Genomic DNA, 27,082 nt, shown 5'->3' on the forward strand with positions numbered 1-27,082 from the left:
CAGCAGGCGCGGGCTCTCCCTCGCCCCGAGCTCTGTCTGGGTCCCCTCCCTGTTCCCTGGCACCCACTGGGTGCAGCCAGCAGCGCCCCAAAACCCCCTGGGCGAGCAAGGTTGGGGGTCCCGCTGTGCCCGGCCATGGGATGGCACAACCTGGCACCGGCCCAGCAAGGGTTAACCCCCTCTGCCAGTTCCCAGCGGGACCAAACCGCTGAGCTGGAGCTGCCCTGGCACTGCTGGGCTCCCCAGGGCCCTCAGCCCTTCTCCCGTGCCCCCCGAGCCCCCCCGAGCCGTGCCCAGGTTTATGTAAGGCTGGCACGGCCCGGGCACACGCGGGTTACATAAACCCTGGCAGCGGTGCCAGCCCCCCCCGGGAGCCCAGGAACGGGGGGTTCCACCTGGGAGACCCCCCCGGGTGTGCTCCATAGTGGGTGGGGTGGGGTCAGGGGTCCTCGTGCTGGGGGTCCTGGGGCTTGGGGACAGTGAGGGGGGCACCCACAAGGTGCCAGGTTTGGCTGGCGGCATGCAGGGCATGGCTGGCATGGTGTGAGCCTGGTGGGCATTGGTGGGATCTGTGAGATCCTGGTGGGAATTGGTGGCGTGGATATGATCTTGGTGGGCATTGGTGGGATCTGTGTCACCCTGATGGGCACAGCCGGGATGAGTGTGATCCTGGTGGGCACAGCTGGGTGGGATCTGTGAGATCCTGGTGGCATTGGTGTGCTCTGTGTGGCCCTGGTGGGCACAGCTGGCATGGATGTGATCCTGGTGGGCACAGGTGGGGTCTGTGAGATCCTGGTGGGCACAGGTGGGGTCTGTGAGATCCTGGTGGGCATTGGTGGGGTCTGTGAGACCCTGATGGGCACAGCTGGGTGGGATCTGTGTGACCCTGGTGGACATTTGTGGGGTCTGTGTGGCCCTGGTGGGCACAGCTGGCATGGATGTGATCCTGGTGGGCACAGGTGGGGTCTGTGTGATCCTGGTGAGCATGGTTGAGATGGATGTGACCCCGGTGGGCATTTGTGGGATCCATGAGATCCTGGTGGGCATTGGTGGGATCTGTGTGACCCTGGTGGGCACAGGCACGGTCTATGTGACCCTGGTGGGCACTGGTGGGATCTGTGTGACCCTGGTGGGCACAGCTGGGATGGGTATGACTCTAATGGGCTGCAGGGCAGGGATGAGAGTCCCAGTCACTCCCTCCCCATCCCTGGTGAGGGTGGCACTGCCAGCATGCTGTCACAGCATCCCTGTGTGTGACACTGTCCCCGCAGCATCCCAAGGCCCCTCCGCACCCCTTGGAGCACTCCCCGCTCTGCTGGGGGGTCTGCAGGGGCTGCAGGAGCTCTGCCTGCCCCCCAAGAGCTCTCTCTGCCCCCCCAGGATCTCTGCCTGCCCCCCAAGATCTCTCTCTGCCCCCCAGGAGCTCTCTCTGCCCCCCAAGAGCTCTCTCTGCCCCCCAAGAGCTCTCTCTGCCCCCCAAGATCTCTCTGCCCCCCCAGGATCTCTGCCTGCCCCCCAAGATCTCTCTCTGCCCCCCAAGAGCTCTCTCTGCCCCCCCAGGAGCTCTCTCTGTCCCCCAAGATCTCTCTCTGCCCCCCAGGCAGGGGCAGCAGGGTCGGACCCAGCTCTGGAGCACACTCAAGGCCAGATCGTGGCCAAAGCCGAAGGGATTTGGGCTCCTGGCGACTCCCAGCCCACAGGATACCCCCTGCCCCGTGCTGTCCCTGTCCCCAGCGCCAGCTCAGGGACTCGTGGCCCATCCCGGTGTTTGTCCCGTTCCGGTTCGTCCCGGAGCGGGCGGCTTGGAGCCTTTCATGGCTGCCGGGGCGGCCTTGGCGAACAAAGGGCGCTTTCTTCACCCGCACGGGGCACAGCACACCTGCCCGCCCTGGCACCGCCGCCGGTGCCCCCGGGGCTGGGCGATTCCCGCTTGCCGGGCGTCAGCAGCGCCAGCATCCATCCCATCCCATCCCATCCCATCCCATCCCATCCCATCCCATCCCATCCCATCCCATCCCATCCCGTCCCGTCCCGTCCCATCCCATCCCATCCCATCCCATCCCATCCCATCCCATCCCGTCCCGTCCCGTCCCGTCCCGTCCCGTCCCGTCCCATCCCATCCCGTCCCTGCCGCCCGCCCAGTGCTGCCGGAGCTCCTCGTCAGCCCCACGATGCTCAGGGCTGCCTAGAAGCGGGGGAAGGTCCCGATCTCGCCGCCGCTGCTCCCCGGGCACCCCAATCCCCGAATCGCAGCCCGCCGCCACCCCCGGCTCGTAGCACCACGGAGCCTCCCAAGCCAATGGATCAAAAACTTCAGCTCCAGCACGAGGAGAGGAACATCCCCAGGGCTGCCCGGGCGGCTTTCTGCCTCCTGCAGATCCCGGAGCCGGACCCCTTCAGCCTGTGGGTTTAGGCGCTCCCGCCCGGCCGCTTTCGCCTCTCCCGGACCCGGTGGCACCGGCGGAGACCCCGCTCGTCCTCGGCGCTGGGGTCCCCCATGGACCCTGCAGGTAGCTCGGGGGCGCCGGGGGTGCTGCAGAACAGCGGGAGCGGCGTCCTGCGCTGGCCTGAGGGACAGGGACAGCGTCACCCCGGCGGGAGTGCCACCCTCGGGGATGGGACAGCCTGGGGACAGCGCTGGGGGAGCTCTCTGAGGTGGGGCTGGGTGGGACAGCCTGGCCTCGGAGGGATGGGGGGGCCGTCGCCAAGGTGTCCCTGTGCCCCAGCGTGGCTGTCCCCAGGGTGTCCTTGTGCCCCACGGTGGCCGTCCCCAGGGTGTCTCTGTGCCCCAGGGTGTCCCTGTGCCCTACGGTGGCTGTCCCCAGCGTGGCTGTCCCCACGGTGACTGTCCCCAGGGTGTCTCTGTGCCCCAGGGTGTCCCCAGAGTGTCCCCGTGCCCCAGAGTGGCTGTCCCTAGGGTGTCTCTGTGCCCCAGGGTGTCCCCAGGGTGTCTCCGTGCCCCAGCGTGGCTGTCCCCAGGCTGTCCCTCTGCCCCACGGTGGGTGTCCCCAGGGTGTCCCCGTGCCCCAGGCTGTCCCCAGGCTGTCCCCAGGCTGTCCCCAGGGTGTCCCGGGATGCTTCCCGAGCCCCGTGGGAATGGGAGCTTTGCCCTCTTTAGGGGGAGGATGTGACAGGGACGAGCGGCTCTGGGGACACACGGTGCTGTCCCCACTCTGCTCCTGTCCCCATCCCGGCCCTCGGGGCTGTCTGTCCCACCCCACAGCAGGGCCGGGAGCTGGCTGAGCTCGGCTCTGTCACCCTGCGCCGCTCCGGACCGGGGGACACGGGGGACACGGGGGACACGGGGACAGGATGCGGGCTCTGGCTCCGCACCCTCATCTGCGTGTGGCCCGGGTCCCGGCGGAGCGTTAATCCTACAAATCCCCCCCGGCATTTCTCCCAGGAGGGGCCCCTGCGAGCGCGGAGCTCCCCCCTGGCTGGGAGCCCTCCTGGGAAGCGCACCCAGCCCTGCCCGGGGGCGAATGCCTGCACAGGGCACGGCCTCCCCACGCTGGGTGCCAGGGTGCCAGCGGCCGGGCACGGCGCCAGCCTGGGCAAGGAGGGACCGGCGGTGGGCGCGGGGAGCCGCCGGCCCCGCCGGGACGGGACGGGATGCGACGGCGACACCCGGCCCGGACACGGGTCCGCTGGGATCGTGTGTCCCGCGGGGCAGGGGAGCCGGGGGTCCCGGGGGTCTCCCCAAAAACACCGCAGGATGGAGCTGGGGGATTGAAAGCAGAGCCACAGCAACACCCCCGAGCATCGCCGTGCCTCAGTTTCCCCGCAGGGGTGGGCGCTGCTCCCCTGCGCTCGTCGTGGTGCACAAGGGCTGATGGCGAGGGGTCCTGGTGGGCTGTTGTTCTCCCTCTCGTTTCCCCTCGCAGTTTGTGATTGCCACCTTGCCCAGTGCCTGTTTGCAGAGCCAAGAGCCCTGGGCAGGACTTGTGGCCATGAAGCACCTACAGGAAAAAGAGAAAATCTCATTGTTTGAGAGCATCTCTGCTTCTGGCACTCGTTAAATAGAAAACAAAAGTGATTTTCTCCTCACCTTGCATGGATCTGGGGCAGCCCTATGAAATGAGAGTGCTCCATCCTCCCGTGCCCCAAACACCTCAGGATGGAGCTGGGGGCTGAAAGCAGAGTTCCAGCAACCGCCCGCAAGCATCGCCGTGCCTCAGTTTCCCCGCAGGGGTGGGCGCTGCTCCCCGCTGGTGTCGCTCCCCTGTGCTTGTCGTGGTGCACAAGGGCTGATGGCGAGGGGTCCTGGTGGGCTGTTGTTCTCCCTCTGATTTCCCTTTGCAGTTTGTGATTGCCACCTTGCCCAGCGCCTGTTTGCAGAGCCAAGAGCCCTGGGCAGGACTTGTGGCCATGAAGCACCTACAGGAAAAAGAGACAATCTCATTGTTTGAGAGCATCTCTGCTTCTGGCATCTTTAAACGGAAAACAAAACTGATTTTCTCCTCACTTTGCACAGACCTGGGGTAGACCCAAGCTGTGGCAGCCCTATGAAATGAGCGTGCTCCATCCTCCCGTGCCCCAAACACCGCAGGATGGAGCTGGGGGGTTGAAAGCAGCGCCACAGCAACACCCCTGGGCATCGCCGTGCCTCAGTTTCCCCGCAGGGGTGGGCGCTGCTCCCCGCTGGTGTCGCTCCCCTGCGCTTGCCGCGGCGCTCAATGCCTGATGGCGAGGGGTGCTGGTGGGCCAAGGACAGGGGGCTGTTCTTCCCCCTCTGGTTTCCCCTTGCAGCTTGTGGTTAAACCGGTGCTGCCACCTTGCCCAGTGCCCGATCTCCCCAAAAACACCGCAGGATGGAGAAAGCAGCGCCCCAACCACCCCCCCCCCCCCCCCCCCCGCCGCCAAGCATCGCCGTGCCTCAGTTTCCCCGCAGCGCTGCCCGGGCAGGGCTGGGCTGCGTTCCCCGCTGATGCCGCTCTCGCTGCCCGCAGGGACGGCGCTGAGCACCACATGAGCGCGGCAGCAGCACGGCCAGCGACGCGAGGATGGGGGAGAGCCCGGCGCGCTGGAGAAGAGCGGCGGAGGCAGCGCAGGACTCGCGGGGGATGGAGAGCAGCGCCATGCTTCTATCCCGGAGCGCCGGGGCCGAGCTGGGCCTCCCGGCCTACCCAGAGCCCGGCAAGCTGAGCTACACCCTGGAGAAAGGCTGGAGGAGCTCCGAGGGGCGTTTGGGAGCCGGTGCCCACCTGGGCTGCCCCTTCCCCCGGGGCGCCGAGGACGGAGCGGAGCTGCCCCCGCTGCTGCTCCCGCGGAACGGGCAGCCCAAGGGGGGCTGGGGGGAGCCCTGCAAGGAGCCGCGCTGGGCCGAGGCCGTGCTGGCCCCGCTGGCGCTCTACAGCCACTCGTACCACCGCTACCACCCCCTGGCAGTGCCCGGCAAAGCCCGCGATGCGGCCGGAGAGCCCCCGGCCTCCTTCCAGCACTGCCCTTTCCTCGTCGAGGCCAAGCACAGCCCCTTCCTGCTGTCCTCGCTGCTGCCCGGCGCGCCCCAGGCCGAGCCCGCGTTCGAGGGGCCGGGCCCGGTGGGGAACGGGCGCTTCGCCGGCCCGGAGTGGAGTTTGGGCTCCTACGGGCCCGCCTGGGGCCAGCCCCTCTACCTGGGGGTCCCGCCGAGGTGCAAAGCGGCTCCGCCCCCCTTCGACGGCTGCTCCAGCTCAGGGAACAAGGTAGGAACCAACCCTCGGAGGGGTCCCGGGGGGTGACAGCGGCTCCAGCCCCGAGGGTGGTGGGCAGGGGGGCTCTCGGTCTCCCGGGGTGACGCCGCGCTGTCCCCGCGGGTGCCGCCACCCCCGGCTGAGTCACGGCGGCACGGGGGCGGCGGGAGGCAGCGCTGCCAGCCCTGGGCGCGCCCCGTGCCGCCGCTGCGGCTCCCCATTCCTTTCCCACGCCGGGCACCCCAGCAGCCGGCCCCGGGCACCGCCAAGCACCGGGCGGATGCCCAGGCCTGGCAGGGGTGTGGGGAAACTGAGGCACGGGAACGGAATGCTCCGCGTCGCCCCCTCGCAGGGATGTGGGTGACACCGGCGGGACGGCGACCCCAATGTGGGGTGACACCGCCTCTCTGTTCCCTTCCAGGAGTTTTACGCCAAGAAAGGCGCCGGGTTCCACGCCTCGAGCAAGAACCACGCGGCGCCGCCGCTGCTGGGCAGGAGCCAAGCGGGGCCGGAGCGGGCCGGGCAGGGGGAGCCGGAGCTGCCGGGAGCCCCGTGGGGGGATGGCCGGGCCGGGGGCAGCTCGGCGGTGCCCCCTCCCCATCCCCGCACGCCTCCCCCGGGCTCCAGCCGCCCCCTGCTCCTCCCGCAGCCCGGCCCCTGGGTGGGCTCACGGCCGCACGGCGCTGAGTTTTCCGTGGACGCGGGGCCGGGACGACCCTCAGAGCCCAGAGATGCCCCCAAAGAGCCAAATCCCTCGGCGGTGCTGGCGGACGGGCGCTACCCAGCGGCTCTGGCCAAACCTGAACCCCCCTCGGGCTGTCTGTGCCCCACCCCGGGCTGCCACGGGTGCCCGGGGGTGCCCTTCGAGCCCACCTCGGGGCGCTTTCCGTGCCCACCCAGCAACCACACCAAGCTGAAGAAGACGTGGCTGACGCGGCACTCGGAGCAGTCGCTGCCCCGCTCCAAAGCCCCGCGGTGGGACGGGGGTCCCGAGCCCCCCGGCGAGGGAAAGCGCTCGGCCAAACGCCCCCATGGCCCCACCGAGGGTCCCCGCACCGCCAGCGAGGGCGCGGCGGCGGCCAAAAGGGGCTCCAAGACCACGGGGGACAGCGAGGAGAGGAGGATGGAGCTGCGGGAGGAAGGTGAGGATGAGCGGGATGCGCAGCGGGGCCGGGAGAGGGCGGGGGCAGCGCCCGATCCCGAGGGAATTTTGCATCTTGGAGCTCGCAACGCGAGCTGGGAACACGTGTGGGCTGTGGAACTGCTGTGCTGGGGCTCTTCCCGGGTCTGGCACGGACGGAAATGTCCCTTTGGGGCAGCGCGGCAGCCTCGGGTGGGATTCCCGGGGCTTGGCAGCGCTGTGGTTGGGGCAGGGACTCCTCGGGGAGGTGTTGGCACCGCAGGCCTGACCTCTGAGCAGCTCCAGCCCTACTTTCCAGCCCTACTTTCTGGCCCAGTTTCCAGCCCCCGCCACAGCGCGCCTGTCATAGGATCCCAGCATCCAGAAATGCTTTGGCTTGGAAGAAACCCTAAAAAAGACCTAAAACCCCATCCAGTCCCACCCCCTTGCCACGCCCAGGGACACCCGGCACCCTCCCAGGTTGCTCCAAGCTGCCCTTGGGCACTTCCAGCCCCTCCCAGTTGGCTCGGATGGGGCTCCACGGTGTCCCCAAGCGCTGCCCGGTGTCCCCAAGCCCTTCCCGGTGTCCCCAGAGCCGCCGAGCCGCCGGTGCCTGCAGAGCCTGCCCTGCACGGCGCTGCCCCCCAGCATCCCCCGCTGCTGGGCCTGCGCCCCCCGCGCCCGCAGGGACCCCCAGCGTGAGGAGGAGGAGGAGGAGGAGGAGGAGGAGGAAGAGCGCCCCGAGAGCAGCTGCAGGCTGCTGCACTTCCGCAGGTGAGCCAAGGGGAGATCACAGGGTGTCAGGGGGCGGCGGAGCAGCTCCTTGTTTGGAATGTCCCTTTTGTCACCCTGCTTTGGAATGTCACCTTCTGTCACCCAGTTTTAAGAGTATTTCCTTGTCACCCTTCCTTTCGAGTGTCACCCATCTCTTAGAGCATCGCCTCCTGTAGGGGCATCCCTTCCTGTCACCCCTCTTTGGGACACGCTCTCTGTCACCCCAATTTGAGACATCCTTTCCTGTCACCCCAATTTGGGACATCCTTTCCTGTCACTCCTCTTTGGGGACATTCTCTCTGTCACACTGCTTCACAAAACCCTCTCCTGTCACCCCTGTTTGAGACACTCTCTCTGTCACCCCACTTTGGGACACCCTCAGCTGTCACCCTGCTTCACAACAGTCTCTCTGTCACCCTATTTTGGGACATCTTCTCTGTCACCCCTCTTTGGGACACCTTGTCCTGTCACCCCACTTTGGGACATCCTCTGTGTCACCCCTCTTTGGGGACACGCTCTATGTCACCCTGCTTCACCAAACCTTCTCCTGTCACTCCTGTTTGGGCCACCCTCTCCTGTCACCCCGCTCTGGAGCATCATCTCTGTCACCCTACTTTGGTACCCTGTCTCTGTCACCCCACTTTGGGACATCCTCTCTGTCACCTCACTTTGGGACACCCACTATGTCACCCTGCTTCACAAAACCCTGTCCTGTCACCCCTCTTTGGGGACACTCTCTCTGTCACTCCTCTTTGGGACACCCACTATGTCACCCTGCTTCACAACACCCTCTCCTGTCACCTCTTTTTGGGACACTCTCTATGTCACTCCACTTTGGGACACCCACTATGTCACCCTGCTTCACAAAACCGTCTCCTGTCACCCCACTTTGGAACAACCTCTGTGTCACCCCCTCTTTGGAGCATCCTCTCCTGTCACCCCACTTTGGGACACCCACTATGTCACCCTGCTTCACAAAACCGTCTCCTGTCACCCCTCTTCGGGACATCCCCTCTGTCACCCCTCTTTGCTCCTTTCACCCCTCTCTGGGACATCCTTTCCTGTCACCCCTCTTTGGGACATCTCCTGTCACCCCGTTTTAGCGCATCCCCTCCTCTCCCCCCACTTTCCAGCCTCCTCTCCTTCTCCTCCCCTTTTCCCTCTCCCACCACCCCAAATTTCCCCCTCTGTTTTCCTCCCCCATTTCGAGCCCCCCCAGCTCTGTCCCCTCTCCCCGCAGGTTCACCCTTGGGGACAACGGCGAGCTGAGCGTCGATGGCCTCTGCAGCCTGGGGGACAGCCAGGGGGACGTGGCCGACCCCGATGGGGGTGTCAGGAATTTGGGGAGCAGCGTCTGCCTGGCCAAGCACCTGCTGGGGGTCCTGGGGGACGCGTTCTGTGCCGCCGTCCGCAGGGACAGGGACGCGTGGCCGGGAGGGCCCGAGGGTGAGCGGGGACACGGGGAGGGTGGCACCGGGGACACGGGGATCAGGGTGAGGGTGGCACTGGGGACATAGAGACACGGGGAGGGTGGCACTGGGGACACGGGGAGGGTGGCACTGGGGGTATGGGGAGGGTGACACTGGGGACATGGGGAGCAGGGTGAGGGTGGCACTGGGGACATGGGGAGCAGGGTGAGGGTGGCACTGGGGACACGGGGAGGGTGGCACTGGGTACACGGGGACACGGGGAGGGTGACACTGGGGACATGGGGATCAGGGTGAGGGTGGCACTGGGGACATGGGGAGGGTGGCACTGGGGACACGGGGAGGGTGGCACTGGGGGTATGGGGAGGGTGACACTGGAGACATGGGGAGCAGGGTGAGGGTGGCACTGGGGACACGGGGAGGGTGGCACTGGAGACATGGGGACATGGGGAGCAGGGTGGCACTGGGGACATGGGGAGGGTGGCACCGGGGACATGGGGAGCAGAGTGAGGGTGGCACTGGGGACACGGGGAGCAGGGAGGGGGTGGCACTGGAGACATGCGGACACGGGGAGCAGGGTGGCACTGAGGACACGGGGACACGGGGAACAGGTGGGGGTGGCACTGGAGACACGGGGACACGGGGAGCAGGGTGGCACTGGGGACACGGGGACACGGGGAGCAGGGTGGCACTGGGGACGCGGGGAGCAGGGAGGGGGTGGCACTGGAGACACGGGAAGCAGGGAGGGGGTGGCACTGGGGACGCGGGGACACGGGGACCCTGAGGCTGTGTTTCCCGCAGGGGTGACGCGCTGGAGGCGGGGCGAAGGAGCCCCCCGGCTCTGTGACCGCTGCCAGCGCGGCTTCTTCAACTCGCACTGGAGCTGCGCCAGATGTGGCTTCCAGCTGTGCCCCGAGTGCCACCGCGGCTCGCGGGAGGAGAGCGGCGCTGGTAGGGGGCGGGGCGGGCTGGGACAGGGGGTGACAGCCGTGCGGGGCTCGGTGGGGACAAACAAAGCCTCTCTGTGCCGCAGAGGAGCCGGCGCTGCCACCCGAGTGCACCCCCGGGCGGGACCACCGCGTGTCATCGCTGGTCCCCACGCAGTTCGTCCCCACCTGTGGTGAGTGTGTCCCCAAAAACCCCCCCAAAAAAACCCCCAGAAACTACAAAACCCCCAAACCCCAAAAACCACAAAAATCGCCAAAATCCCCAAAATCCCCAAAACCCCCAAAAACCCCAGAACCACCAAAACCCTAATAAAACCCCAAAACCACCAAAACCCCAAAAACTCCAGAACCACCAAAACCCTAATAAAACCCCAAAACCCCCAAAACCACCAAAACCTCAAAAAAACCCCAAAACTCCCAAAAACCCCAAAACCCCCCCAAAAACCCCAAACCCACCAAAAACCCGCAAACCCCCAAAACCACCAAAACCCCAAAAAAACCCCAAAACCCCCAAAAACCCCAAAATCCCCAAAACCACCAAAACACCAAAACCCCAAAAACTCCAAAACCCCCAAACCCCCAAAAACCCCAAAACCCCAAAACCACCAAAACCCCCCAAAACCCAAAACCCCCCAACGCCCAAAACCCCAAAAACCCCCTAAAACCCCAAAACCACCAAAACCCCAAACCCCCCAAAACCCCAAAACCCCCCAAAAAACCCCAAACCCACCAAAAACCCCCAAATCCACCAAAAATCCCCAAACCCCCAAAACCCCCCAAACCCCCAAAACCCCAAAGAAAACCCCAAAACCCACCAAAACCCCCAAACCCCCAAAACCCCCAAAACCCCAAAAAACCCCCAAACCCCCAAAAAAACCCCAAAACCCCCGTGCTGGGGATTTGCCACCGCTGTCCGCGCCCTCTCGCAGTCCTGACCCGGCTCTGGGAGCTCCTCCACGAGGTCCGGGCCAAGTTGGGCATCGAGTCCCGCTGTCCGTGCGCGGAGGGGGCGGCGGAGCAGGGCCCGGCGGAGCCCCCGGGCAGGCAGGTGTGGAGGGGGGGCTCTGCATGATGGGAAAAGGGGTGAAAGGGGTTCGGGGGTGCCCCCCAAGCCCTGACAGGATCCCCACTGCCCCCGGCTGTTCCAGGAGCCGCCGGTGCCCGCCGTGCCCGCCCGCAGCGCCCGCGGCCTCACCGAGCCCGCCCGGCCCGTCAAGGAAGGTAGGGCCGGCCGCGACCCCCCGCGCTCCGGGGGGGTCAGGGGGGCGCACCCCGTGCCGGTTTTGGGGTGCCGGGCGTGGGGGTGATGCCGAGGGCGGCGTGGGACGCCCTGACCGCGCTGTGCCCCCCCGAGCAGAGAGCGCCGAGGAGGGGGCGCCGCCCCCGGGGCGGGGGGTGCCCGTGCAGAGCGCGACCCTGTGCGACCTGCTGGCGTCCACGGCCGTGAAGCTGTGCCTGGGGCACGACGGCGTGCGCATGGCGTTCGCTCCCGTGGCACCGGCGCTGCCCAGCGTGAGTCCTGATGTGCCCGGGCACCCCCGTGCCCCGATGCCCACCCCTTGCCCGGTTCCCCACCCTGTGCGTCTCTGCCCACTGCGTGCCCCTCTGCCCACCGTGCGCCCTCCTGCCCGCCCTGTGCCCCACTGCCCACCCCCTCTCTGCCCACTCCCTGCCTTCTTGCCCACCCCATGCCCCGCTGCCCACCTTGTGCCCCTCTGCCCACTCTATGCCCTCCTGCCCACCCCACTCTCCTGCCCATCCCGTGCCCTCCTGCCCACCCCTGTCCTGCTGCCCACTCCGTGCCACTCTGCCCTTGTACCCTCCTGCCCACCCTGTGCCCCTCTACCCACCCCTGCCCCTCTGCCCACCCCGTGCCACTCTGCCCATTCTGTGCCGTCCTGCCCACACCGTGCCCTCTTGCCCACCCTGTACCCTGCTGCCCACCCCTGCCCTGCTGCCCACCCTACTGTGCTGCCCACCCCGTGCCCCTTTGCCCACCCTCTGCCCACCTGCCCCACCCCGTGCCCCGCCGCCAATCCCGTGCCCTCCTGCCCACCCTGTGCCCGGTTCCCCACCCTGTGCCCCTCTGCCCACCCCCACCCTGCTGCCCACCCCGTGCCATCCTGCCCATCCCCTGCCCCGCTGTCCATCCTGTACCCCACTCCCCACCCCCTCTCTGCCCACTGCCTGCCTTCTTGCCCACCCTGTGCCCTCCTGCCCAACCCTGCCCTCCTGCCCACCCCGCTCTGTTGCCCACCCCGTGCCCCTCTGCCCACTCTATGCCCTCCTGCCCACCCGGTGTCCCTCTGCCCATTCCATGCCCTGCTCTCCACCCTGTGCCCCTCTGCCCATCCCCTGCTCCTCTGACCACCCTGTGTCCCGCTGCCCACCCCCGTGCCCTCCTGCCCACTCCTGCCCTGCTGCTCACCCTGTGCCCCTCTGCCCACCCTGTGCCCCTTTGCCCACCCCCTGCCCTGCCGCCCACCCCGTGCCCTCCTGCCCATCCCTGTCCTGCTGCCCATCCTGTGCCTGATGCCCAACCCTGCCCTGCCGCCGACCTTGTGTCCCTTTGCCCACCTCTGCCCCGCTGCCCACCCCGTGCCCCGTTTCCCACCCCTTCTGCTGGGCCTGAGGGGGTCCCCAATCTCGTCGCCATGCCCCTTTTCCCAGGACAACCGCCTGACGAGCATCCTGGACAGCATCATCGCCCGCGTGGTGGAGAGGAAGCTCCAGGAGCGGCGGGCGGGGCCCGAGCTGAGCCCCCCCGGCCCCCCGGAGCCCCCCGGCTCCCACAGCGTGCTGGGCCCCGGCGGGCTGCTCTGGCTGCACCGGCCCGGCCCCGGCGGCGGCTACGGAACCTTCCAGGAGCACTGGAGGCACGGCCAGGTGAGAGGGGGACGCTCCAGAGCCCCCCGTGAGGGGTGACACCCGTGAGACCCCGTCCCTGTGTGGGAAGTGACACCCTGAGCCCCCCATCCCTGAGTGTGGGGTGACGCCCGGGTGGGTGACAGCACAGGGTGGCATCACCCCGGGAGCCCCCCGTCCCTGCCTGCGGGAGGACACCCCAGAGCCCCTCTGTCCTTGAGTGTAGGGTGACACCCCATCCCTGTAAGCTGGGTGACACCCAGAGCCCCCTGTCCCTGTGTTTTGGGTGACACCCAGAGCCCCTCTGTCCTTGAGTGTAGGGTGACACCCCATCCCTGTAAGCTGGGTGACACCCAGAGCCCCCTGTCCCTGTGTTTTGGGTGACACCCAGAGCCCCTCTGTCCTTGAGTGTAGGGTGACACCCCATCCCTGTAAGCTGGGTGACACCCCGAGGCCCCATCCCTGTAAGCTGGGTGACACTCAGAGCCCCCTGTCCCTGCCTGTGGGGTGACACCCAGAGCCCCAGACCCTTCCTGTGGGTGGCACCCAGAGCCTCCCCTCCCTGCCTATGGGGCGACACCCAGAGCCCCCATCCCTGTGTTTTGGGTGACACCCAGAGCCCCTCTGTCCTTGAGTGTGGGGTGACACCCCGAGGCCCCATCCCTGTAAGCTGGGTGACACTCAGAGCCCCCTGTCCCTGCCTGTGGGGTGACACTTGGAGCACCCGTCCCTGTGTGTGAGGTGACACCCAGAGCCCCCCGTCCTTGAGTATGAAGTGACACCCGCGAGACCTCCATCCCTGTTTGTGGGGTGACACCCGGAGCCCCCCATCCTTGACACCCGGAGCCCCCTGTCCCTGTAAGTTGGGTGACACCGGGAGCCCCCATCCTTGAGTGTGGGGTGACACCGGGAGCCCCCAACCCCTGCATGTGGGTGACACCCGGAGCCTCCCCACCCTTGAGTGTGGGGTGACAGCCGGGGCCCCACAGGGGGGTGACACCCGGAGCCCCCTGTCCCTGGAAGTTGGGTCACACCCAGAGCCCCCATCCCTGAGTGTGGGGCGACACCCAGAGCCCCCCATCCCTGCCTGTGGGTGACACCCGGAGCCCCCGTCCCTGTGTTCTGGGTGACACCCGGAGCCCCCCATCCCTGCCTTGGGGTGACACCCGGAGCCCCCCATTTTCCCCACTGACCCCCGCTCCCCCCGCAGCCCGTGCTGGTGTCAGGGCTGCAGAAGCGGCTGCAACCTCGGCTCTGGGCGCCCGAATCCTTCCAGCCCGCGGGGCAGGAGGAGGAGGAGGAGGAGGTGAAGGCCGTGAACCTGCGGGCCCCGCGGAGCCGGGTCCGGATGAGCCGCCGGAGGTTTTGGGATGGATTTGCCGCCAGCACAGGTGAGGGCACGGGGAGGCTGTGGGGTGCCCGGGGTGATTTTGGGGTGAGGCGTGAGGGGAGCCGGGCTCCGTCCCTGATGTGCCCCCGGGGTCCCTCCGCAGCCGAGCGGGAGCAGGGCAGCGGGGACCTGCTGAAGCTGGAGCGTGGCTTTGGGGACACGGAGCTGAGCCGGTGGGTGACAGCACAGGGTGGCATCACCCGATGTCCCCTCCCCACGCCAGCTGGGGTTTGGGAGGGTTCCTGAGTGTCACCCCCCGCCTGCCACAGGGCCACCAACCTGCGGGCCAGCCTGCCCCTGCCCGAGTACTGCGGGGCCGGCGGCCGCCTCAACCTGGGCTCCTTCCTGCGGGGCCGGCGGTGGCTGCGGCCGCGTGTCTGCGTGTCCTACGGTGAGAGGGGCACCGGGCCTTCGGGGGACACCGGGGTTTGGGGGGCACTGGGGTTTCATGGGGCACCGGGGCTTTGGGAGGCACCGGGGCTTTGTGGCGCACCGGGGTTTTGGGTGGTACCCGGGCTTTGCGGGCTCCGAGGTTTTGGGGCTTTGGGGTGCAGCTAGGCTTTGAGAGGCACTCGGGATTTGGGGGTTCCGGGGCTTTGGGTGGTACCCGGGACTCTGGGGGGCAGCTGGGCTTTGGAGGGCACCGGGGTTTGGAGGGCACTGGGGTTTGGGGGGCACCAGGGCTTTGGGTGGTACCCGGGTTTTGGGGGGCACCCGGGGCTTTGGGGGTACTGGCATTTGGGGGGCTCAGGGGATTTGGAGGACACTGGGGTTTGGGGGACACTGATGTTTGGAGGGCACTGGGGCTTTGTGGGGCGCCGGGGCTTTTGGGGACACCGGGCTTTGTGGGTTCCCGGTCTCTGTGGGGCAGCCGGGCTCGCCCCGCCCGCTCCAACCCCAAACCTGTTCCAGCTGTGCCCCCTCAGGAGCAGAACCTGGGCACCAAACCCCTGACGGTGGAAGCGGCCGATTCCATCAGCGTCCTGGCACACGCGGTGCCCGCAGCGCGGGGTAGGGGCAGAGTGTGGGACCCCCCCATGCCCCTGGCACCCCCCTGAGGGTCCCCCCATGCCCACCCTGCACCCTGGCACCCCCCTGAGGGTCCCCCCATATCCACCGTGCCCCCTGGCACCCCCCTGAGGGTTGCCCCATACCCACCCTGCCCCTGGCACCTCCTGAGCCCCTGCAGGCCCCCTCATGCCCACCCTGCCCCTGGCACCCCCCTGAGCCCCCTGGGGGTCCCACCCCGCCCCTGACACCCCCCTGATGGTGCCCCCATGCCCACCCTGCGCCCCCTGTGCCCGCAGAGCCGCTCGTGCCCGCCGAGCTGGCCGAGCTGGAGGCGCCGCTGCGGGAGCGGCTCGGGGCGGGCACGGTGCCCGGTGCCCTGTGGCACATCTTCCGCGCCGAGGATGCCCCGCGGATCCGGGACTTCCTGCGCAAGGTGGGTGCCTGGTAAAACCCGATAAAACCTGATAAAACCCGATAAAACCCGATAAAACCTGATTGGGCTTATCCCTGAGCGAGGCAGGACTACCTGGATAACTCATCCCTCTGTGAGACAGAGAGCGCGAATACCCAGTGAGCTCACAGCCGTGGCCACCCTTGGCAAGCTCAGTGATCTCAGCTCTTTAGGGATTCTCAGCTCTCTTAGGATCTCAGCTCTTTGGTGATTCTCAGCTCTCCCAAAGATCAACCCTCGTACCTTTCGCATCACGGTCTAGCAAGAAAAACCGAAATGAATTTAAGTTTGCCCATCCCGAAACCCAAGCGAGCTACTTAGGCGTAGCTATTACTGAGCGAACCAAGTCCTGCTCACCCCACAGGTGGCTCAGGAGCCGGGCCAGGAGGCGGTGGAGCCCCCCGGGACCTCCCTGGAGCCCCCCGGGTTCCGCCTGGAGCCCCCCGGGCTGTACCTGGACCCCACCCTGCGGCGGCGGCTGCGGGACGAGTGCGGGGTTTGCGGCTGGAGCCTCCTGCAGCTGCCCGGGGACGCCGTGCTGGTCCCCGCCGGGGCTCCCCACCAGGTGAGCGCCCCCCATCCATCCCCTTCCTCGCACCCCCCATCCCCTCCCCGAGAGGCCGTGCCGAGCCTCCGGGGAAACTGAGGCACGGCAAACACGGGCAGGTGCGGAGCCTGAGCGGCACCATCAGCGTGGAGCAGCGATTCCTGTCCCCGGAGAGCGCCGTGCGCCTCCACAGCCTCGGCACCGGGACCCCGCGGAGCCTCCGCGCCCAGGTGAGGGCTCGGGAGGGGGAATTTGGGGGTTCGGGGTGTGGGGTGAGCGGGGCTGAGCCCCCTCTTTGTGCCCTGGCAGCTGGACGGGATGATCCTCGCGGCCGTGCGGGAGGCGCTGGGGGTGCTGCGGGGCTGCCAGTGAGGGCACGGAGCGACCGGAGGGCACCGGGAGCATTGGGCACGGCCGGGACACCTCCGGGAGCCTCGGGCATGGCTGGGACACCGGGAGCCCCAGGAACAACCGGGACATCTCCGGGAGCCTCGGGAATGGACGTGACACCGGGAGCCTCGGGCATGGCTGGGACACCGGGAGCCTCGGGAACAACCGGGACATCTCCGGGAGCCTCGGGAATGGACGTGACACCGGGAGCCTCAGGCATGAGCACAGCTGGGACACCGGGAGCCTCGGGAACCACCGGGACACCGGGAGCCCCGGGCACAACCATGGCCTGGACACCGGGAGCCTCAGGAACAGTCACAGCCATGGCCGGGACACCGGGAGCCTCGGGAACAACCGGGTCACCGGCAGCCTTGGGCATGGCTGGGACACCGGGAACATTGGGAACAACCGGGTCACCGGGAGCCCCGGGCATGGCCGGGACACCGGGAGCCTCGGGCACGGTCACAGCCATTGTCGGGAACAACCGGGACGCCGGGAGCATCGGGCATGGCCGTGGATGGAACACCGGGAGCCTCGGGAACAACCGGGGCCGGGAGCCTCGGGCACGGTCACAGCCACGGCCTGGACACCGGGAGGCCGGGCACGGTCACAGCCGGGATACCGGGAGCTTTCTGCTCGGTGCTTTGCTCCCAGAGCTGCCCGGGGATCTCGGGGCAGGAGGAATAAAGTGTCCGGAGCGTGCCAGGGCCGCTGGCAGCACCAGCAGGACCTCGGTGTGTCCCTTTGTGCCCCTCCTGCGGTGCCATCGCGGGCAGGGGGCTCTGGTGGCACCAGCAGCGCCCGCCTGGGTGTGTCCCTTTGTCACTGCCAGGGCCAGGGGGCTCTGCCTTCACCCCCCTCCATCCCACCGGGGTCAGGGGTGCTCTCCCCACACCCCATTGGGGTCAGGGCTGCTCTTCATCCTCCTCATCCCGTTGGGGACGGGTGCTCTCCCTCCATCCCCCCGGGGCCAGGGACGCTGCGGCGTCCCGGGATAGGGGGAGGTGGCAGAGCCGGGGCTGGCAGGGGGCACCGCTGCCATGAGTGTCACACACAGCTGGGAACAGCTGGATGGTCCCCCAGAGGCTGAGGGACCCAGGGCGCTGCTCCGTCCTGTCCGATGGAGGAAAATGACTGAACACTGCCGGGCAATTAGCACGGGGCAATTAATTAACACCGGAACACGGGCACTGGGCAATTAATTAACACCAGAACACGGGCACTGGGTAATTAATTAACACCGGGAAATGGGCACGGGGTAATTAGTTAACATCGGGCATTGGGCACGGGGTAATTAATTAACACTTAATGAGCACTGGTCAAAGGGCACTGGGCCATGAACAAGAAGCGAGGGGCACCAAGCGATGACCCTCACGGAATCACCACCGCCTAATTAACCCCGCCTAATTAACTCTGCGCCACGCTCCCAGCGGCCCCTTTAAGTCCAAGTCCCGCCCTATCTGAGTGGCAGCAGCACCAACCAATGAGCGGCGAGCTGCTCCGGCGCGCTGCCCAATAGGCGCTGAGCAGAGGGGCGGTGCCGGCGCGGCGGAGCCCCGGCGCGGTGAGTGCGCGGCGCATGCGCGGTGCGGGGGGGGGGCGGAGGGTGCCGGAGCCCGCCCGCGACCCCCGGAGCCGCCGCTGCCCCCCCCGAGCTCCAGCGCGGCCCCCCCGACTCAACGGGGCCCCCCCGGGCTCACCGCGACCCCCCGACCCCCGCCGCACCCTCCCGCAGCCCCCCCGTCCTTCCCGCATCCTCCCGATGCCGCTCGCAGCCCCCCGTCCCCCCCTTCCCGCAGCCCCCCGACTCTTCCTGCATCCCACCCATCCTTGGGGCAGCCCCCGAGCCTTGCTGCGCCCCCCGAGCCTCGCTGGGACCCCCCAAAACCGTGCCCGCATTGCAGAGCCCCAGATGTTTATTGCAGCCTCCTTAGAGCGCCCCAAAGCTTTATTGAACCCCCCAAAGCTTTACTGAACCCCCTAACCCATTTCCCTCCTGCACCCCCGAAACTCTTTCTTTACTGCACCCCCCCAAACCTTTATTGAGCCCCCCTACTCATTTTCTTCCTGCGTCCTGCAGCCCCCCAAACTCTGCCCTTACCGCACCCCCAAACCGTCACTGCAGCCCCCCAAACCTTCCCTTAATTGCACCCTGTAGCCCCCCAAACCTGCCCTCTGTAGCCCCCCAAACCCTTCCTTTCCTGCACCCTGTAGCCCCCCCAAATTCTTCCTCGCAGCCCCCCAAACCCTTCCTTTACTGCAGCCTCCAAATCCTCATTGCAGCCCCCCCACTCGTTTTCTTCCTGCATCCTGTAGCCCCCCCAAACCCTCTCCTGTAGCCCCCCAAACCTTCCCATAATCGCACCCTGTAGACCCCACAAACCCTTCCTTTACTGCAGCCCCCAAATCCTCATTGCAGCCCCCCCAAACCCTTCCTTGTAGCCCCCCAAACCCTCCCTTAATTGCACCCAATAGCCCCCAAAATCCTCTCCCGTAGCCCCCCCAAACCCTCCCTTAACTGCACCCTGTAACCCCCCAAATCCTCTCCTGTAGCCCCCCAAAATATTTCCTTGCAGCCCCCCCAAACCCTTTCTTTACTGCACCCTGTAACCCCCCAAATATTTCCTTGCAGCCCCCCCAAACCCTTTCTTTACTGCACCCTGTAACCCCCCAAATATTTCCTTACAGCCCCCCAAGCCCTTCCTTTGCTGCAGCCCCCCCAAACCCCCGGCCCTGGTGCGCCCCCAGCCCCCCGTGCACGCTGCAGCCCAGCTCGCCCCCGTGCCCCCCCCAGCTCGCCCTGCAGCCCCTCCCCCCCTGGGACCCCCGGGAGCCCCCCAGCTCCAGCTCCAGCCCCCCCGGCACCCCCCAGCCCAGCGAGCTCTTCTACCCCAGCGCGGGCATCGCCCAGTCCAGCCGCCCCTACCCTCCCAGTACCGCCCAGTCCGGCCAGCTCTTCCCTCCCAGTACCGCCCAGTCCGGCCGTCCCATTCCTCCCAGTACCGCCCAGTACGGCCAGACCTTCCCTCCCAGTACCGCCCAGCCCATTCCTCCCAGTGCCGCCCAGTCCGGCCGTCCCATTCCTCCCAGTTCCGCCCAGTCCGGGCGTCCCATTCCTCCCAGTACCGCCCAGTACGGCCATCCCATTCCTCCCAGTACCGCCCAGCCCATTCCTCCCAGTGCCGCCCAGTCCGGCCAGCTCTTCCCTCCCAGTACCGCCCAGCCCATTCCTCCCAGTATCTCCCAGTCCAGCCAGCTCTTCCCCACCAGTGCCGCCCAGTCCGGCCGTCCCATTCCTCCCAGTACGCCCCAATCTGGGCTCCCCTTTTCCCGCTACCTCTTCCAGTCCAGCCATCCCATTCCTCCCAGTATATTCCAGTCCAGCCAGCCTTTCCCTCCCAGTATATTCCAGTCTAGCCAGCCCTTCCCTCCCAGTATATTCCAGTCTAGCCAGCCCTTCCCTCCCAGTATCCTCCAGTCCAGCCAGCCTTTCCCTCCCAGTATATTCCAGTCCAGCCAGCCTTTCCCTCCCAGTTTCCTCCAATCCAGCCAGCCTTTCCCTCCCAGTATATTCCAGCCTGGCCAGCCTTTCCCTCCCAGTAACCACCAGTCCGGCCACCCCTTTCCCCCCAGTATCCTCCAGTCCGGCCACCCCTTTCCCCCCAGTATCCTCCAGTCCGGCCAGCCCTTCACGTCCTTCCTGTTCCCGTGCATCCTGCAGTCCAGCCAGCCCTTCTCGTACCGCAGCCCCCCGCGGCTCCCCAAATCCTGCCAGCTCTTCCCGTGCCCCCTGGCCCAGCCCAGCCAGCCCTTCCCGAGCCGCGCCCCCCCGGGGGTCCCCCAGTCCAGCCAGCCCCTGTCCTACCGCAGCCCCCCGCGCCTGCCCCCCAAACCCTTCCCCGCTTACCCCCAGTCCAGCCGCCCCCTCCCCATTTACGCCCCCCTGCCCATCCCCCAGTCCAGCAGACCCTTTCCCCCCTCCCCCCAATCTCCGGAGCCCCTCTCGGTGTCCCCCCTGGGCCTGCACCTCTGGGGGGTCCCCTCGCCCCCCCAGGAGCCCGCCCCGCCCTGAGCGGCCCCGCCCCGCCCGCAGGGACCCCCGCCCCGATGGGGGACGCGCCGGAGCCGGAGCTGGAGGCGGTGCTGGATGGAGGCGCCTGGGAACTGGGGGAGACGCTCGGGGGGACCCCCGCGCCCGTCCGCCTGGGCAGGAACGTGTGCTACGTGGTGCTGGCCGTGCTCTTCAACCAGGAGGTGAGGCAGCCCCGCTCCCAGTGCTCCCAGTCCATTCCTCCAGTGCCCCCAGTTCAGCCAGAACATCCCCCCCCAAGTGCTCCCAGTGCAGCCAGTCCATTCCTCCAGTGCCCCCCAGTGCCCCCCAGTACAGTCAGGCCGTACCCCAGTGCCCCCAGTCCATTCCTCCAGTGCCCCCCAGTGCAGCCAGGCCATACCCCAGTGCCCCCAGTCCATTCCTCCAGTGCCCCACAGTACAGCCAGGCCATCCCCCCAGTGTTCCCAGTGCCCCCCAGTACAGCCAGGCAATCCCCCCAGTGTTCCCAGTGCCTCCCAGTGCAGCCAGGCCATCCCCCAGTACAGCCAGGCAATCCCCCAGGTGCCCCCAGTGCATCCCCCCAGAGCCCCTCAGTGCAGCCAGGCCATCCCTCTAGAGTCCCCAGTACAGTCAGGCCATCCTCCAGTGCCCTCCAGTGCCCCCAGTGCCCCCAGTCCATCCTCCAGTGCTCCCAGTCCACCCAGGCCTTTCCCCAGTGCTCCCAGTACAGCCAGGCCATTCCCCAGTGCCCCCAGTACAGCCGCCCCTTTCTCTCCAGCATCTTTCAGTCCAGCAACCCCAGCACCCCCCAGTACCCCCATTCCAGCCCCCTTTCCCCTCGTACCTCATTCCAGCCCCCAATCCTCCCAGGACCCCGGTCCAGCTCCCAGTACCTCCATTCCAGCCCCCCTCTCCACCCAGTACCCCAGTCCAGCCCCCTGTGCCCCATTCCAGCCCCCATTACCCCATTCCAGCCCCCCTTTCCCTCCGTACCCCATTCCAGCCCCCTTTCCCCCCCAGTACCCCCATTCCAGCCCTCATTCCAGCCCCCCTTTCCCTCTGTACCCCATTCCAGGCCCTCTGTGCCCCCAGTACCCCCATTCCAGCCCCCAATCCCCCCAGTGCCCCCATTCAAGCCTCCAGTACCCCAGTGCAGCCCCCACTATCCCCAGTGCAGCCCCCCGTACCCCATTCCAGCCCCAGTACCCCACTCCATCCCGCTGTCCCTCCCCAGGGCTCGCTGCTGCTGGTGCAGGAGGCCAAGCCCGAGTACCCAGGGGCTCAGTACCCCCACTCCAGCCCCCCAGTCCTCCCAGTACCCCCATTCCAGCCCCCCTTTCCCCCCGTACCCCATTCCATCCTCTTTCCCCTGTCCCTGTCCCCAGGGCTCGCTGCTGCTGGTGCAGGAGGCCAAGCCCGAGGGCCGCGGGCTCTGGTACCTGCCTGTGGGCCTAGTACCCCCAGTGCAGCCCCTCAGTACCCCATTCCAGCCCCCCAATCCCTCCAGTACCCCCAGTGCAGCCCCCATAACCCATTCCGGCCCCCCTTTCCCCTCATACCCCACTCCATCCCACTGTCCCTGTCCCAGGGCTCGCTGTTGCTGGTGCAGGAGGCCAAGCCCGAGTGCCGCGGGCTCTGGTACCTGCCCAGGGACCCAGTACCCTAATTCCATCCCCAGTACCCCATTCCATCCCCAGTACCCCAATTCCATCCCCTGTACCCCATTCCATCCCCCTGTCCCCTATCCCCAGGGCTCGCTGCTGCTGGTGCTGGAGGCCAAGCCCGAGGGCCGCGGGCTCTGGTACCTGTGGGCCTAGTACCCCCAGTGCAGCCCCCCAGTACCCCATTCCAGCCCCCCAATCCCTCCAGTACCCCCAGTGCAGCCCCTCAGTACCCCATTCCAGCCCCCATTTCCCCTCATACCCCACTCCATCCCGCTGTCCCTCCCCAGGGCTCGCTGCTGCTGGTGCAGGAGGCCAAGCCCGAGTGCCACGGGCTGTGATACCTGCCCAGGGGCCCAGTACCCCAATTTCCATCCCCTGTACCCCATTCCATCCCCCTGTCCCTGTCCCCAGGGCTCGCTGTTGCTGGTGCAGGAGGCCAAGCCCGAGGGCTGCGGGCTCTGGTACCTGCCTGTGGGCCTAGTACCCCCACTGCAGCCCCCAGTACCCCATTCCAGGCCCCCAATCCCTCCAGTACCCCCAGTGCAGCCCCCAGTACCCCCATTCCATCCCTCATACCCCATTCCATCCCCTGTACTCCATTCCATCCCCTTTCCCCCCTGTCCCCTATCCGCAGGGCTCGCTGCTGCTGGTGCAGGAGGCCAAGCCCGAGGGCCGCGGGCTCTGGTACCTGCCCAGGGGCTCAGTACCCCAATTCCACCCCCAGTACCCCCATTCTAGCCCCGATTCCATCCCTCTTTCCCCTCTCCCTCCCCAGGGCTCGCTGCTGCTGGTGCAGGAGGCCAAGCCCGAGTGCCGCGGGCTCTGGTACCTGCCCGCGGGCCGGGTGGAGCGGGGCGAGCCCATCGTGGCCGCGCTGCGCCGGGAGGTGCGGGAGGAGTCGGGGCTGCTCTGCGAGCCCGAGACGCTGCTGGCGCTGGAGGAGCGCGGCCCCGCCTGGATCCGCTTCTCCTTCCTGGCACGGGCCACAGGTGTGTGCTGGCACCGGGGGCACGTGGGGAGTGTCACCAGCTGGCTCTGTGGTGGGTGTCAGTGTCCCCAGCTGGCTCCATGGTGGAAAGTGGCACCCCCATGGTGGGTGTTCCTGTCCCCTGACAGGTCCATGGTGGGTATCTGTGTCCTCTGCCAGCCTCATTATGTTTATCCCTGTCCCCTGCCAACCCCATGATGGGTATCCCTGTCAGTTCCATGGTGGGTATCTGTGTCCCCTGCCAACCCTGTGATGTTTTTTCCTGTCCCCTGCCAACCCCATGATGGGTATCCCTGTCAGTTCCATGATGGGTATCTGTGTCCCCCGCCAACCCTGTGATGTTTTTTCCTGTCCCCTGGCACCCCCGTGGTGTATATCAGTGTCCCCTGGCACCCCCATGGTGTATATCTGTGTCCCCTGCCAGTCCTGTGATGGGAAGTGGCACCTCTGTGATGGGTATCCGTGTCCTCTGCCAGTGTCATGATGGAAAGTGGCACCCCTGGGATGGGTATCAGTGTCCCCTGCCAGCCCCATGATGGGTATCCATGTCCCTTGCCAGTTCCACGATAGGTGTCCCTGTCCCCTGCCAGCCCCATGATGGAAAGTGGCACCCCTGTGATGGGTATCCTTGTCCCCTGCCAGTGTCATGATGGAGAGTGGCACCCCTGTGATGGGTATCTGTGTCCCCTGCCAGCCCCATGGTGGGTATCAGTGTCCCCACCCCTCCTGTGCCCAGGGATCAGTGTCCCCTGCCACCTTTGTGCCAGGCCACCGCTGTCCCCTGCCACCACCCCCACACAGGGCTCAATGTCCCCTCTGAGCCCACCTAGGGGGTCACCATGTCCCACCAGTGTCCCCTCTGAGCCATGGAAATGGGGAGTGGGTTTGGGGTGTTTGGGGAAAATAGGGAGTGGGGTTTTGGGGGTGTTTGGGGGAAATGGGGAGTGAGGTGTTTGGGGGAAAATAGGGGAAATTGGGAGTAGGTTTGGGGGAAAATGCAGAGTGGGGTTTTAGGGCTGCTTCGGGGAAATGGGGAGTGGCTTTGGGGGTGTTTGGGGGAAATGGGGAGTGGGTTTGGGGGAAAATGGGGAGTGGGTTTGGGGGTGTTTGGGGGAAATGGGGAGTGGTTTGGGGGAAAATGCAGAGTGGGGTTTTGGGTGTTTAGGGGAAATGGGGAGTGGGTTTGGGGGAAAATGCAGAGGGGGTTTTGAGTGTTTAAGGGAAATGGGGAGTGAGTTTGGGGGTGTTTAGGGGAATTAGGGAGTGGGTTTGGGGATGTTTGGGGGAATTAGGGAGTGAGTTTGGGGGTGTTTGGGGGAAAATAGGGAGTGGGTTTGGCAGAAAACAGGGAGTGGGTTTGGGGGTGTTCGATACCCTCGGTGGTCTCGGTGTCCCCCCAGCCCCTTCCCGCTGTCCCCCCATTCCGTGCCCCTCCCTGTGCGCTCAGGTGGGACCCTGAAGACCCTGCAGGACGCTGACTCCGAGTCCCTCCAAGCCACCTGGTGGCGCGGGGACCCGCGCTCGCTGCCGCTGCGCTCCGCGGACATCCTGCCCGTGCTGGAGCTCGCCGCCCGCTACCGCCGCAGCCCCGCGCATCCCCCGACGCTGCCGCGGGAGCTGCCCTGCTCCCCGCTCTGCCTGCGCCTCCTGCTGCCCTTCTCCAACGCCTCGGGCGAGCTGTGGCTGCTGCTGGCCGCCGCTGCCACCCCGCAGCTGCCCGTGGTGGCGTGCGGGACATCGCCGGCCGAGCTGCGAGCGGGGCTGCGGCCGCCGCTGCTGCGGCTGCTGCGGGAGCGCCTGGGCTGGGAGGCGCAGCCCGCGGCTCTGGGGCTGCTGGGGCTGCAGCACAGCCCCGGCGACGCTGGGGACACCGATGGCATCTGCTTCAATGTGCTGCTGAGCGTGGCGCCGGGGGGGCAGCGGGAGCGGCCGCCCGAGCCCCGAGACCCCGCGCTGCGCTGGTGGCCGGTGCGGGAGGAGCTGCGGGGCCGCGTCCTGCAGAGGATGCGGGCAAGCGTGCCCGTGCGCAGTTAGGGATGGAGAGATGGGATTGGGGGGTTCGGAGGGGTAAAGGGGGGCCCTGGGATGTGCTGAGGGGGTGGAGGTGGGAGCAGAAATGAAATAAATGAAATAAAATTAACCCGGCTGCTGCTGCTGACTCTGTGTCCGGGCTGTGGTGGGGAGCGGGGTTTGGGGGGAAATGCAGAGTGGAGTTTTGGGGATGTTTGGGGGGAAATGGAGAGTGGGTTTGAGGGTGTTTGGGGGAAATGGGGAGTGGGTTTGGGGGGAAATGCAGAGTGGAGTTTTGGGGATGTTTGGGGGGAAATGGAGAGTGGGTTTGAGGGTGTTTGGGGGAAATGGAGAGTGGGTTTGGGGGGAAATGCAGAGTGGAGTTTTGGGGATGTTTGGGGGGAAATGGAGAGTGGGTTTGAGGGTGTTTGGGGGAAATGGAGAGTGGGTTTGGGGGGAAATGCAGAGTGGAGTTTTGGGGATGTTTGGGGGAAAATGGAGAGTGGGTTTGAGGGTGTTTGGGGGAAATGGGGAGTGGGTTTCACGGAAAATACGGGAGTGGGTTTGGGAGTGTTTGGGGGAAAATAGGGAGTGGGGTTTTGGGGGTGTTTGGAGGAAATGGGGAGTGGGCTTGGGTGTTTGGGAGAAGATGGGGAGTGGGTTTGGGGGCGTTTGATATCCTCGGGGGCATTTGATGTCCCCTCCAGCCCCTTCCCGCTGTGGCCGGTGCGGGAGGAGCTGCAGGGCCACATCCTGCAGAGGATCCGGGCAAGCGTGCCCGTGTGCAGTTAGGGATGGAGAGATGGGATTGGGGGGCTTCACAGGAACCCCGGGATGTGCTGCGGGGCTGGGGGTGGGAGCAGAAATAAAATAAAATAAAATAAAATAAAATAAAATAAAATAAAATAAAATAAAATAAAATAAAATAAAATAAAATAAAATTAACCTGGCTGCGGCTGCTGTTGCTGTGTCCTGGCTGTGGTGGGGAGTGGGGTTTGGGTGGGAAATAGGGATGGCTTTGGGAGTTTTTGGGGGAAAATGCAGAATGGGGTTTGGCGGTGTTTGGGGGAAAGTGGGGAGTGGGTTTTGGGGGAAATGGGGAGTGGGATTTTGGGGGTGTTTGGGGGAAAATGAAGAGTGGGGTTTTAGGGGGGGTTGGGGAAAATAGGGGGTGGGATTTTGAGGTGTTTTGGGGGAAAGATGGGGAGTGGGTTTGGGGAAAATGCAGAATGGGGTTTGGGAGAAAATGGGGAGTGGGTTTGGGGGTGTTTGAGGGAAATGGGGAATGGGTTTCACGGAAAATACGGGAGTGGGTTTGGGAGTGTTTGGGGGAAAATCGGGAATGGGGTTTTGGGGGTGTTTGGGGGAAAATGGGGAGTGGGTTTGGGGGAAATTGGGAGTGGGTTTGGAGGAAAACGCAGAGTGGGGTTTGGGGATGTTTGGGGGAAATGGGGAATGGGGTTTTGGGGGTGTTTGGGGGAAAATGGGGAGTGGGTTTGGGGGAAATGGGGAGTGGGTTTGGAGGAAAACGCAGAGTGGGGTTTGGGGATGTTTGGGGGAAATGGGGAGTGGGTTTGGGGGTGTTTGGGGGAAAACAGGGGGTGGGACTTTTGGGTGTTTGGGGAAAATGGGGAATGGGGTTTGGCGGAAAACGCAGAGTGGGGTTTTGGGATGTTTGGGGGAAAATGGGGAGTGGGTTTGGGGGAAATGGAGAATGGAATTTTGGGGTGTTTGGGAAGGCACACAGGCGTTGGTGCTGAGTCACAGCTTTATTG

At 66.2% G+C, this 27,082-nt stretch overlaps 2 protein-coding genes across 2 annotated transcripts; both read left to right on the forward strand.

The window, feature by feature from the left end:
- The first annotated feature begins 750 nt into the window (after positions 1-750).
- Positions 751-20,666, forward strand: HR (HR lysine demethylase and nuclear receptor corepressor). The gene is made up of 26 exons (XM_058820074.1): positions 751-835; positions 930-1,129; positions 1,601-1,939; positions 2,414-2,655; positions 2,793-2,841; positions 3,224-3,642; positions 4,982-5,684; positions 6,094-6,814; positions 7,386-7,566; positions 8,807-9,012; positions 9,795-9,944; positions 10,027-10,113; positions 10,870-10,988; positions 11,089-11,161; positions 11,298-11,452; positions 12,611-12,826; positions 14,016-14,202; positions 14,299-14,368; positions 15,108-15,206; positions 15,503-15,639; positions 16,022-16,222; positions 16,324-16,434; positions 16,514-16,635; positions 17,191-17,403; positions 19,467-19,603; positions 20,261-20,666. Exons 1-26 carry the CDS (start codon positions 751-753, stop codon positions 20,664-20,666), a joined length of 5,628 nt encoding a protein of 1,875 aa, XP_058676057.1.
- On the forward strand, positions 18,132-25,331 carry NUDT18 (nudix hydrolase 18). The gene is made up of 4 exons (XM_058820261.1): positions 18,132-18,158; positions 20,688-20,848; positions 23,085-23,298; positions 24,745-25,331. The coding sequence occupies exons 2-4, from the start codon at positions 20,702-20,704 to the stop codon at positions 25,329-25,331; spliced, it is 948 nt and encodes a 315-aa protein (XP_058676244.1). The 5' UTR covers positions 18,132-18,158; positions 20,688-20,701.
- The last annotated feature ends 1,751 nt before the right edge of the window (positions 25,332-27,082 follow it).

This window comes from Ammospiza caudacuta, chromosome 26 (assembly GCF_027887145.1).
Source record: "Ammospiza caudacuta isolate bAmmCau1 chromosome 26, bAmmCau1.pri, whole genome shotgun sequence".
In the NCBI taxonomy this organism is placed as follows: Eukaryota; Metazoa; Chordata; class Aves; order Passeriformes; family Passerellidae; genus Ammospiza; species Ammospiza caudacuta.